Source organism: Calypte anna, chromosome 9, assembly GCF_003957555.1.
Source record: "Calypte anna isolate BGI_N300 chromosome 9, bCalAnn1_v1.p, whole genome shotgun sequence".
Classification (NCBI taxonomy): domain Eukaryota; kingdom Metazoa; phylum Chordata; class Aves; order Apodiformes; family Trochilidae; genus Calypte; species Calypte anna.
Genome location: NC_044255.1, coordinates 10,002,559 through 10,015,483, shown reverse-complemented (window position 1 = coordinate 10,015,483; position 12,925 = coordinate 10,002,559). Strand labels below are relative to the sequence as shown.

At 40.3% G+C, this 12,925-nt stretch overlaps 1 protein-coding gene across 1 annotated transcript in view; it reads right to left on the bottom strand.

Annotated features, from left to right (window-relative positions):
* UGGT1 (UDP-glucose glycoprotein glucosyltransferase 1) overlaps positions 1-10,174 on the bottom strand; it is a 41,359-nt gene extending 31,185 nt beyond the window's left edge. Inside the window, 9 exon segments of the mRNA XM_030456295.1 lie at positions 19-118; positions 943-1,043; positions 1,219-1,297; positions 3,032-3,128; positions 5,181-5,355; positions 6,505-6,617; positions 7,435-7,565; positions 8,102-8,181; positions 10,036-10,174. Of these exon segments, the coding sequence (XP_030312155.1) occupies positions 19-118; positions 943-1,043; positions 1,219-1,297; positions 3,032-3,128; positions 5,181-5,355; positions 6,505-6,617; positions 7,435-7,565; positions 8,102-8,181; positions 10,036-10,160 (1,001 nt within the window). The 5' untranslated portion in view covers positions 10,161-10,174.
* Between the last annotated feature and the right edge of the window lie 2,751 nt (positions 10,175-12,925).

Genomic DNA, 12,925 nt, shown 5'->3' with positions numbered 1-12,925 from the left:
CCTCATAATTCAAGTTACCTGGCTTTTGTAGGAAAGTTCTGACTGAGATCTTTCATGACCATCAAAGCATCCACAGGGGGGGCAGTCAAAATGCGAGCAGCAGTTTGGAAACTTAAATCTAGAAGTGAAAAATAGATGTCAAGAACTCTAAACTGAAAGTAAGTCAATGCAGAGCCAACTTAACTTTAGCTTTCATCATTTTTACTTATTTCTTACCTCAGAAAATTAATTTTCTATCTGCATCTTTAGATACATAAAAAAAAATCTTCATTGTACTCAGCTTCTTTGCTGCCCTGAAGTCAGTAACCCTTTCAAAAGGGTCTACAGGCTGCTTCAGTGAGTCCAGACCAGCACCTTTTTTTTTTTTTTTTTTGACTGAGGTGGGACCCTTCAGGATGGTCTGGGTACTCATTACAGAAGCTATAAATACAGCCACCTGTGGGACATAGGCAGATTCTCTGTGGCTATAACATATGCTCAGCATTGTGAATTATTGGTTTTTTTTCAGAGGATGAAAAGCCTTTCCCAGTGGCTTCTTTTCCAGGGAAAAGTTCAGAATTGCATGCAGATACTTTTGAAATACAGTTTTTCTTTGGTCTTGAGAAATCTCAGCTTTCTGCACCAGGAATGTGACCATGGTAAGATACTTTACATTTCCTTTGCTTTTCTGCACTTAGCAGATCACACAAGCAGTCAGTGTAAGAGTGGGCAGCTGACTGTACTTCACAAGATACAAAGCAAGCCTCATTTCACAAGTCCTGCAAAACAATCTTCCTAAAAGCTATTTCAACAGGAGCTTTAGAAACTCCAGCAGCATCCAGTACAGGAGGACACAGTCAAACTCTTAGCTGTCCATAGCCATTAGCAACCTCATTTACACAGAACACAAGAAGTTACATTAAGTTATTGCAGTACAAAACTGAAAATCTCCATACAGATTACCTTGTAACTGCCAGACTTTCAAAGGTGCCATTTCATTGGTACTTTCCACGAGGTGTTTCCTAAGCTCTTTCAGCTCTTCTGTAAAGTCAGGATACAGCTGCCTAAAAGGGTAAAACTACTTCTGTGGTTTCCTGTAAGTTAAGTCTTGAAACAAACTAACATATCAAAAAGAATGCTGCTAACAGGTAAGAAATGCAAAGCAAAGCAAAAAATCAGCATCTCCACATGAAGTTTTTTTGAGATGACAAAGAGCAACAACCTAAAACTTAGTTTTACCTTAGTTTTCCAAAGAGAAATCCCTGCACTTCATCAATAGGGTCTTTTTCATCTATTACTGTAGCATTCACATCTGTGCCTAGGAAAACACAGAGCAGTTTACTATCACCAAGCTATTCAGGAACAGTTCTCACAGTCACTTTCAACAGTTTAACCAAGCTATGCTGCAATAACTGAAAACAATAAAGGGTTTTTTATTTTTAAAATAAAAATTCCAGGCTTATTTTTAAACTTGCAACCAAGAAACACCTTTAAAAATTAGCACAGTAACAGCTAAAATAAAACCAAGATGGATTACGGGGATGGAAAAGCTTAAAATAAATGGAAATCCTAGTGACCCATGTGTTGCAGAGGAGTTCAATAGGACCTGGGAGCTTTCAGGATATGTTGGCTTTGTAGAATAAGTGCTAAAGTTAAATTGTGAACACAATCCTGGTTTTAGCCCCCAAAAACACAATAAAAATACTGTTTGAGTGAAGTACAATTCTGGGCTTAAGCATCAAAACCAAACCCATGTGAGAGACCCACATGGCCTCCTAAACAGCTGGACACCAGATAGCTCCAATCTAGATGTTTAGTGCTCAAGTCTTACTATAGGCCCTTACCTTTTATATGAGTGCTTCTGGACAAGCCACAACAGCACCCATATGAATAAAAACAGGCAGAAACTGTCTGGTTCTGCACTGACAGAACATTGACAGAACCAGGCAGTAGCTGGATGAGGGTCATATACCCCAAACGTGCAGTCTGCTATCTGTGCTTTTTGCAGCTCGTAGCAATGCCAGTACACTTTGTTAAACATTTCAGATAACTGAATTTAGATTACTGATTGGTATAAAACTTTACAAATTTACAATTAACAAATGTTCCCCAGAATTACCTTTTTTTCTCCCTAGTTGAAGAGAGAAAGTTTCCAACATTCTATTCTAGAAATAATACCAGGGCTTTTGCATGACTTTCTGATGACACATTAAAGGAAATTGTCATTCAGTTATTAAAATCTTAGGTTAGATCATCTCCAATGGTATGTTAATTTCTCTTAAAATTAAATACTTTTCTGAATAAAACCCAAAGGTTTTAATGTACCTATAATCCAGATGCTGGCTAAGGATTTAAAGTAAGAGTTTAGATCTATGTCTAGAAACTGATAAATCTTCAAAATCCCGAAGAACCTAATTAAAAATAGGAGTTCTGCTCTCCACAAATGTTACCTTGAATTAAACAAGCCCACAAAACATTCTTTTACTTCAGTCCAAGATAAAAGCAGGAGATTCTGGAGTTGTGTGATGTGTGTGAGTGCACCTCCAAAAAAAAGTATACACACATACTACACTAACAAAAGAGTTCTGGCAGGACCATGAAAGGGTGCAAAACACAAATCAGCACTCTAAAGAAACTGGCAAAAACAAAAAAAAAAAGATGCAGAATGTTAAGTTCTGTTTTCGAAAAAAAACCAAAAGCAGTTAACACCTGCTCTGAGTACAGCCATGCTGAGGCAAATTCAGGTAGAATTTGCTTTACATCTGCAGAGAATCTGGTTATTGGATAAAAAATTAATTGCATTAGTAGCAGTACAACTAGGATCAATTCCAAAGTCATGCCTCCATTATGCCCCCCATCTCACAAATGCAGAAGACAAGTGCCATGGCAAAGATATGCTTCATAAAGTACATAACCACAAAGGAGTAATTTCAAAAAGTTATTTCAGAGCTAAAGAAATAAGAATCTGTAATTCAGACAATCATTCATATTAAAAAAAAATGCAAAATTATCTTTGCAAAATGAAAATGTTCACTTTAAACTAACAATTCACCTTTCACCTGTGTATCATCCTTGGCCTTATATTCTGTACTTTTAATAGCCAGTTCCACACCATAGCCAGAGAGGTAGACTTTTTCTAAACTGGGATTCTGTAAGAAAAAGCAAACAGTAAAATTCTGCCACTCTAGTTTGATGAACAAATTAAAAGCTTCTACTTTCTAAAGCCAAGACATCTGAAGCTGGTACAGAATTCAGACATAACTGGCAAGACACAGGCAGAAAACAAACACACTGCATGATTCTGCAATAATGTACTATAAAAACAGTATTTTAACTTTCTGAAGTTCAGCAAGCAAAATATCTCTTTGAACAAAAAAAAAACCCAAACAAACCACCAACCCCCTCAAAGCAAAAGGGAGCACAAAACAGTGTCTTCAGGATTGAGCATGTAAACCAAGCAGAGCAGGACAGACTCATGTCATGAAATATGAAAGGAGGGAAAAATACATCAGCTCTGAAGCTCAAGAATGAAACATTCACTGAAGAGTTACAACAGAGAATTACATAAATGGATAAAACAGTAACCTGAGAGATGCATCATTAGTTCTGGCTTGTCCTGGTTTGGGCCAGGATAAAGGTGATTTTCTATCTTGTACTTTTGCTTTCAGCTAAGTGTCTCGTAAGTAGCTGCACTTGCTGAAATTAACAGCAAGCTTCTCAGACAGTGTGTGCTTCTAGGACTGATAACACTCAATGTTTAGTTACAGCTAGAGACTGGTGTGCAGAGCCAAGGACACTGCTCAGTTCTGAGGAACATTTTACCCTCCGGAAGGAGAGAAGGAGTAAAGAGGTCACACCTGCAGCCCTCCTGGAATGGACAAGCTAGATGGCCAAAATTGACCAAACAGAGTATTCCATCCCATACACATCATACTCGGTACAAATTTGAGGGATCACAAGGGTCAAACCTCTTCTTCTTTCTCTTCCTGCTTCCCTTTCTTCACCTGTCCCTGTTTGCTTCAGCATCCTGGGAGGATTCCATCTGTTCCTCTGCCTGTGGTCCTGATCCATGCCAGCCTGGATCTGTGTGTTCCTGCCTCCAGATCCCTACTGCTGCTGACTCCAGGAGTCCAGCCTGGACTCTCCTAGGGCTGCCCTGCAGCCTCGGTGGTGACATGAGAGTCATTGGGGGGAAGGGAGGAGGGACGTGGTATCAATTTTCCTGTATATTTGTATATATTTAGTAATTTTTCCTATTTATCATTACTGTTTCATTAAAGTTGTGTAGTTTAGTTTCCAACCCATAAGCCTCTCTCCCTTACTCTCTCTCCTTTCTTTATCAGGGAGGGGGATTAATAGAGAGCATCTGTCATTTGGTTTAATTGCCAGGCCAGTGTTAAACTGTGACATGGCTTTACTGGAAAACAAACCTCATCACTTATTGAAAGAATTTTGAAGTATACGTAAGTCACAACACTGTATAAAGATCTATTGTGTAATATACTTAGTTCTGAATGTAAGTACACCTCCCAGTACTGATAAATTACTTTTTAAAAGGAAAGTGCTGTATAAAATATATGACTTCATTTTATTAAAAGTCAGACTTGCTAGAAGCAAACCAGATGGTTCTTTTCTTGTGTTGAAGTCTGGTTACTAGCTGTGACCCTGCAGGCTTTAGCAACACTGAGCAATATTCAGGAAAAAAGTGAACTCAAATTTCTGAGCTTTTGCAATGTAGTTTTAAACACTAATCCAGTGGTCATGGGCAATTTAGGGAACGGAAGTGGAAACCAGGACAATTTGCAGTAGGATTTGAGTTGCTCCATAATAAAATTGCATCTCAAGTAACTAAATGGCCTGGCTGTGGAGAGAGCATCTAAAGCCCATCTGAGCATCTATTTCCTATATTCTAATATAGGTAGAGCAATATTTTTTTAGAATAAAGTGTTTTTTATCTGGAGTTAAGTCTGCATTTGTAAAATCAAATGATCCTCTTATTTAAGCCACCTGGAAATTTAAAGCATTCTGTATTCCTCAGCCACATGCAATAAAATACAAACTTTGGGTATCAGACAAACATCAAGCAGTAACACATTACGCAAATATAGATTTAAAGAGAACAAAATTACACTTTTTTAAAAGCCAGAGCAGTTACTCTTTCCATGACAAATACCTCTGTTACAATACACAAATATACTTACAGCAATATAGTGCCTGAGGACATAAGTGATTTCTCCTGACTCAGCCTTTAAAACAAGCCTCTTATGGTGCTTGTAGAACTCCTCGGAGCCAATCTCCGCATAGAGGATGACAATGGGGCTTTTGGGGCTTGACACTGGGTACTTGTGGTCCCCTTTGAACAAAAATGGCTTTGGCCTACGAGTGAATATTAATGATTACCACATTGCCATTCACAGCATTTCCTCACTCAGCACAAGATCCAATTCTTTCTCTTTCACAGGTTAACCACCATGCCCATCTTCAACTGAACACACACGCCAAGTGACTCCCATCTGTCACCAAGGTCAGCAGCACTTGATGCATGCTGATAAAGCTTTGTTAGAAATGAACATAAGAAAATGAAACAATTACCTTGGTGCTACTTTGAATCTAATATCAACCTTTTTTAAAAATTAACCACTTCCCTTAAATTTTCCATTACCTTTTTTCCCCCCACAATGGTGACTCATAAATTCCGTATTAAAAAAATAAAATCAAAGGCTAACAGACCAAATGGTGCAGGAACTCAGAGTCAAGAGAACTCTGTCCTTGGCTTAGTATACAAACAAGAAAAGTGAATGACACAGCTGTTTTCTGTTTCTGTTTTTCAATTTTGTCTGAAATACAATTAAATATTTAAAATATTCCCAGTGAATCAGAAAAATCCTATATGAGCTATAGATGCTGTATGACTGCACATTGATGCTTGCAAAAAACATGAAGACTACTATGAAGACAAACTGAAATTCAAGGGTTTGGGTTTGTTGTTTTTTGTTTGGTTGGTTTTTTTTTTTTCTGAAGAGATACTATATTTTATAGCTTCTTTTTGTTACTAGAAGTTACAGTCAAATTCCATTCTTGTAAAGAAATCTGAATTTGAAATATTTTCCTTTGTAAAAACTAAAAAATTATATAGGAAAAAAATACTGTGCAGGCTTCAAGCTACTTGTGAAACAATCTATGTTAAATTAGTCAGCATTTTAATATGCAGCCCAGCACTTCCTACACACTAAGAGCTTTACATATTCCTGAGAAGTCCCTACTGTCCTTTAGCATATTGTTTCCAGCTCTTCCTGTGCAAATACCTCCTCACAGCAGAATACCAAAGACCACAGGACAGTAAAACAATCATTCCAATCTGGATTAAAAAGAAATAACAAACTGCCACATTGGTGCAATCAAGAGACAGTACAAATCAACACTTAGAACATAGATACCGCTGGTTTATAACAATCTCTTTACAGCAGTAATTTAACTAGCTTAACTTCTAAGAGCTAATTCAACAGTAGAAAAATAGGCAAATACCTTTCTGAAGCTGTCTGTAAAAGGTTTTCAAGAGAGTCAAATTCACACGTCTTCTCCCCATGCACAGCAAAAAACAGGGTACAGCCCTTTGGTGGAGGTTCATCTGCTGCTATCTGTATTAAATTTATAACCAAGTTGGTTGCGTGTGAAAATGATAACGATGTAGCCTTGCAGCAATCAGCCTTCTTTGAAACCCTAAGTTTTAAACTAGAACTTCTTCCCTGTTTATTATATAATTTATTATATAATTTAAATGCAAGATAAAAAAAACAAAAATGAGAGTAAAGTCTTAACTGATTACAAATATTTGTCCAGTTGATTATTATTAGCTGTAATATTAGTTCCAGGTACAAGATGTCAGGTTTGCAACTGTAGGGGGTTTTGTTATGGTTTTTTTGCTTTACACACCAAAAACTGCTACATTTCTCAAACGTCAAATGAGAAAATGAATCCAGACAAATAAAGATTTATTCTAGTATTACTTAAATAAAGAACATTGTAATGTGAGACAATGTGAAATGAACTATATGGTACCTGAGGTGTGAAAAAGAATAGAGTACAATGAACGGCCCTGCATGGATTGTAACCATCAGATCTTTATATTCATGGGTTACTATCTGCAAGTAAGTACAAGTGAATACTGGAAGAGCAGCAGCACCACAAGTATACCAACAGAGCCATGGTGATCATCCTCATAAAAATCTTCACACAATCATCAGTGCCCTGGGCATCAAAGACATGCAGATAAGCTGAAATCACATTGTTTAGCCTGCTCCAAACAGATGGACTCAAATTTGGCAACCAATGAAATGAGTATATACATCTGGTCTTCAGCTAGGTTTGGAGCACTTGATGAGTCCAGGATTATCTCGCTGATTCCTGCACTTTAGGTCATGCTCTAGCAGTCATTTCAGGGTGTCCTGTACTAACCTGTTGAAAAGCTTGAACTGTTGCAGAATAAGAGCGTAAAGACAAGGAAAACTTCAACAAATTCTGCTGCAAAGGTGACAGACTCTGGCAGGCTACTTTGAGCATTTCATGGTAAGAAGAATAATCACTACCTGAAAAACCAAAGTAGAAGCACTTATATTTCTATACCACAGTACCATTGAAAAGGGCTTTTCATTTTAACTGCAATATATACTAACAGAAGCCCATGATATTACATGTAAATACACACAAGACCATTTCTCCTCAGTTTTCATTACAGGCAGTCCTACAGATGGACGAGAGTGAACGTCTATAGAGATCCATCAGAGTACACTTGAATACATCCCTGAGGATGCAATTAGCAGTTTAGGGAGGAGGGAAAAAGTTGAGAGCTCACATTTCATTTCAGCTGAGATATAGAAACACAGAGAAAAATACATTTATACTTCATGTTGAAACAGAAACTGGCAAGCAAAATATGTTTCAGACGTCCACTATAGCTTTTGTCAATAGAATATCCAGAAGCCTTGAGCACTTTGCAGTAAAAATATTACTGAAATCAGTCCACATTTGATTTTGCCAATACTAGCACAAGACAAAACACTGGTTTGTTTGTCACACATGCCAACAATCAGCCATCAACCAGAAAAAGATCATGAAAACTTACCATCATGTTCTGTCTTAATACTTTGACTGGCTTCAACAAAATTCCAGAATTTCTCTTGATCTTCCTCTGATAAAAATTCACTGAGTAAGAAAAGAAGACCTAGCTAGAACTATAAATTGTCTCTCAAGTTACAGTTCTAATACATTGTACAGATTTACAGAAAGTTAGCTTCTACCATATGTTTACCTATACCATAAAACCATATATTCATAGAAAAAGCAGACTAGGAAAGCAAAAAAACCAAACAAATAATAGTTGCAGGCCAGGACAAACACAAAATACATGAAATAAGTTTGTAAAGCACCTGTTAATTTCTCAAAGACAGACAACAGAAATCAGCATCCAGCCTGGGACCTTTCCTCCCTAATACATTTATTCACTGGTTTTCTTTTATGAGAAACAGACAACTTCATTTACTTTGCTGTAACAAACTGCACTTTGTTGTAACTACTAGCTTTGGTGGGGCTTTTGCATTGGTTTTAAATGAGCAATAGGGGAAGTCACAGCTTCAAACCAAAGTGTTGTAATTCCTTATATATTAAGCATACGATTAGGTTGTTAGCACTAGTTAATAATTCTCTAAACACTGCTAACAACAAATACTTTGCAATGCCTGAACTTGTAACATGATTCACCTGCTACATGATGCTACAACAGCAGATTTGGAGCCCTCAGCAGCTGGTGTGTTCACTTCAATCTGTCCTGACCCACAGTGGTAAGTACTTTAGTGAACAATTGCTGAGGAACTGTAGTGCTGGCTGAAGTAAATGCAACAGCAGGCAGGATTTTACACTGCAGAGCTGCATCTTTCTGCAGTCCACCACAGGTGAACAACCCAAAGTCTTTGGATATGATGTTTAGCTCATTTACCAAACCTCTGGCACGTTATTCTGATTATTTGCTCACTATTTCACAATCTCTTACAGTGAGGTTTTCCACAGCAGATGTTTCACAATGTCAGGGTATTTGAATCCTGGCATTAACACCTCAGCTTTGCATTTTACTACTGAAAGATTTTTCAGTCTTCAAACTTCAGCCTCTACAGAGGCTACAGGAAAGAAATTTCACCCAGGACACACCTGTCCTATCACTCATATCCATTGCAATGCAATCCATCACTGCTCAACTATTGCCATGTGTACCAATCTGCAATGGCATAATTCAATGTGTGGAAACACTCAAGTGATGCAAAATTAAACAGACACACTATTCCACAAAAACCTAAAAGCCCTGCTTTGCACAGACTCCAAATTAGAGGACTGCAAAATGAAACTTTTCAAATATGGTGACTTCTAAAAATGAAATTATGGGGACTTTAAAAGTACCAAGTAGACTGCTGGTTAAAAGACATAATTTTACTCTTTTTCTTCTTTGTTTTTTTTTAAGACACTTTTAAAAAGGTCTTTAATACCACAACAGAAGGTATCTCTTCAGACTGACTTGCACATTTCTTAAAAGAGCAGTTGACTTTAGATAATCAATGCACAACTCAAATTAACAAAATTACACTTCAAGCTTAACTGAGCTAAACGCACACAAGCAACAGATCTGTAACACAACCTGCAGTTTTCATTGAAGTTCAAAATATTTTGGACTTCAATCTTTCATCTTGCAAGACCACACTAAGCCTCTCTATCTAGTGCTTTGAGTAAAACACACAGGACAAAAAATACTTATTATGCAATTATTCATTGTTACTGAAGTTTGTTCTAATGCATCACAGAAGAATTTACCATGCAAAAAAGTTTAACTCTTTCCTTTAAAATATTCATCCCCACGCAGAGCAATGATCAGGTTCAACTAAGTGTTATTATGGCCAATGAGTCAGCAGCAACCAGAATTCAAAGCACCACAAAACAAACAAAAAGGAGAACACATTACTTCATGCTCTAGGTGTATTCTGATGTGCCAATGAAAAATCACAATGTACTTACCTTGCTTCAAGTAGTAAAGGAGTTGAAGACCACTTTGTAGTTAGAGATGTTGTCACAGCCTTAGAATCTCCTTTTACAAGTGAAGAGCTGAACCAGATTCCAAGAACTGCAACAAGTATTCCCATTTTATAGAAGGAGTCTAAAAAAACACAATGGCAAAAACGTCAGGTTTGCATGGTCTCTGTTTAAGTATCTAAATACATTAGGGTGCATTTTAAGATTCAGTGGCCCATTTAATCCAATCCATCAGTGAGATAATCATAGACTCACTGGGGCTCACCAAATCAAATATTCTGTGAAAACATGAAAAGAGGCAAGATCTGGCTCCTGAGCTCCAATTAAAACTCAATTGATTCCAGCTTCCTCTGTATTTATGCTTTCAAATAAATGTGTTTCTGTTCTGGGCCACCCATATCACCCACTACTTGCTTTAAGAATTACAAACAGTGCAAAACCTGGTGGAAAACCAACCCACTGTAATTTTTATGAGAGATAAAGCCCCATTCTATTTTTGCACCAATCCATCATACAGGGTACCAACCAAGATCAGAGGAGCCAGGCAAGGTGCAGGTCCCTTTGTCAGCCCTTGAGGTTCTGCTGGGCACAGAGGATTTCTTCTCTGGGGACTGAAGAAACAAGCATTTCTTGGATGCACAAAGTACTACCAACTTCAGAAGAGGAAAATTAATGAAATAATTACGACAGACTCAAATGATAAACTTCCTGAGCCAAAAACACCCAACCAAACAAAAAGAACCTTAAGCCATTTCTCTGCTGTCCTTCCTCTATACTTCTATGCCTGTATATTCCCTGACCTACACACTGTAACACAGCTGAGAGTAATTTCCTTCCCCACAATTCTTAAGCATATGGACCAGAATTCTCCTGTTAGCTTTCCATTACCACCTCCAAAAGTTCAATCTTCCTTCTCCCTCTCTGACCAGAGTATATCTACTACATAACTAACATACATCCAGGCTTTATCTCACTTCTTAATCTGTATTTTTCCAGGTAACTAATTTTCCATTTCCAACTGAAAAAACCAGCCCACTCAAATTCCAGCTATACCACAGCCATCAACCTGTCAGGCTCCAACTTCTGTTTTAATAACAATCATTTCATTTGCTGCATGCAGCAGTTTGGAACACGATTAAAACTCCTGTGCTACTCTCTTGTGCCTTTTTTCCCATTCTGTGAAAGACTTGAGTAACAAGACCTTTTTTCTATATGTAATGGGAGGCGAGGAACACACATCTTGTCATATCTGTCACCAGTTTAGCAAGCTGAAAACCTGCAGTTCACAATTATCTACACTCCCTGAACAGTAAGAGACATAAACCAACCAACCAACCAGAAACTCGAATCTCCCCCCAAAACAAAGCACCACGGAGAACAGCGGCGATAAGAGGCAGTGGAATTAACACAAATGACTTGAGAAATGACATGAGGAGATCCAGCTGTGTCCTGCATGAGGTAACAGAGCAAAAGCCAATCTGAATCACGAGATCATGAAGCCAATTTTTCAGGCCTCGTCTGCTTTGTAAATATCCTTACTCCTAAACCACAGCGATTAACTGACTGCTCCTAAATTGCTCCCTTGAAGAGCTGTGACTGGAAATCATCCCCTCCAGCGACCCCGGGCGCTGACAGGGCTGAGGACTCAAAAAAACCCCACCAAAAAAATGTCAAATAAATGAGGGGCGTCTGCCCCCTGGCAAAGCCGAGCGTGGCCTCTGAGGCTCCCCGGTCACCCTCCCCTCACACGGCCGCTGACTGACCGGCACCAGCGAACTGCAGAGGCCGCCCCGGTGGCCCCGCCGAGTCCGGGGGCTCCTCTCCGCAGAGCCCCAGGGAAAGCCCCGGGACCCTCGGCCGCCCCCCGGTGCCTCCCTCCCTCACGGGCCGGACCCACCGCTCACCCCTTCCCTGTCCCGCGCGTGAGTCGCCGTGGTAACCGCACCCGCCCGCTGCCGCCACGCTCCCTTCCGGCTCCTGCCGCTCCCGGCGCTTCCGGGCACGGCGCTTCCGCTGCCGGCGGTAGAGGGGCCACGCGGCCATAGAGTCACAGCGGGGCCGCGCTAGAGTGTCGCCCGGCCGCCATTTTAGCGGTGGGTGGTCCCGCCTGGCCTCGCAGGCAGCCCCGGTGAAGCGGCAGATGGGGCGGTGGCGGCAGGTGTCGGGAGAGCTGCCTAGTCCAGGATCACATTCCGGGCAGAACCGTGGGGCAGCGAAAAAAGAGCGAGAGCAGGGCGAACAAGAGCAGCGGCTGCTCAGGGCGTCTGTGCCGTCTGGGTGTGGAATTGGGTGATTCCCCACGCAGAGCTCGAGCCCCGGTGCCGTGTCTGTCACCGAGCCGGCTCCTTGGCAGCCTCTCCCGTTGAACCGAGCCCCACCACTCAGTCCCGCTGCGCAAAGAGCAGTTCCTCTCGCTTGCTCGTTTGTTTGCGGTGTAAATATGGGGGGAAATTAAAGCGGAGTGTGGCAGATAGAGAGTTGTTTTTTATTCATCTTCTCTGCATCGTTTATGATCGGGCAGCTCTCCCTCAGAGCTGCCGCTCTTCCATCCCAAAGATGCCACCTCCGTTCTTCTCGTGCTCCGTCTGCGTTTATCCTACCCACGTCCCTTTAGCGTTCTGTAGCGGTACCGGGCTGTGCCGGTGCCACCGAACCCTCACGTCTCGTTCCAGAGATGTTGAAGTAGAACTGAGCTGGGATTGCAGCCAGCAGAGCAGCTCTGACCAGGGAAAGCAGTGCCCCAACGCTCAAGAGACAGAACGAGTCTCCAGTCCCGGTGATCGGTGGTCACCCGGAGGAGCAGCGTCCTTCCGAACGTGAAGACCGGAAGGCAAAGCTCGGGATTACTCCCGTGTTCTGTAATTACAACGCTTTC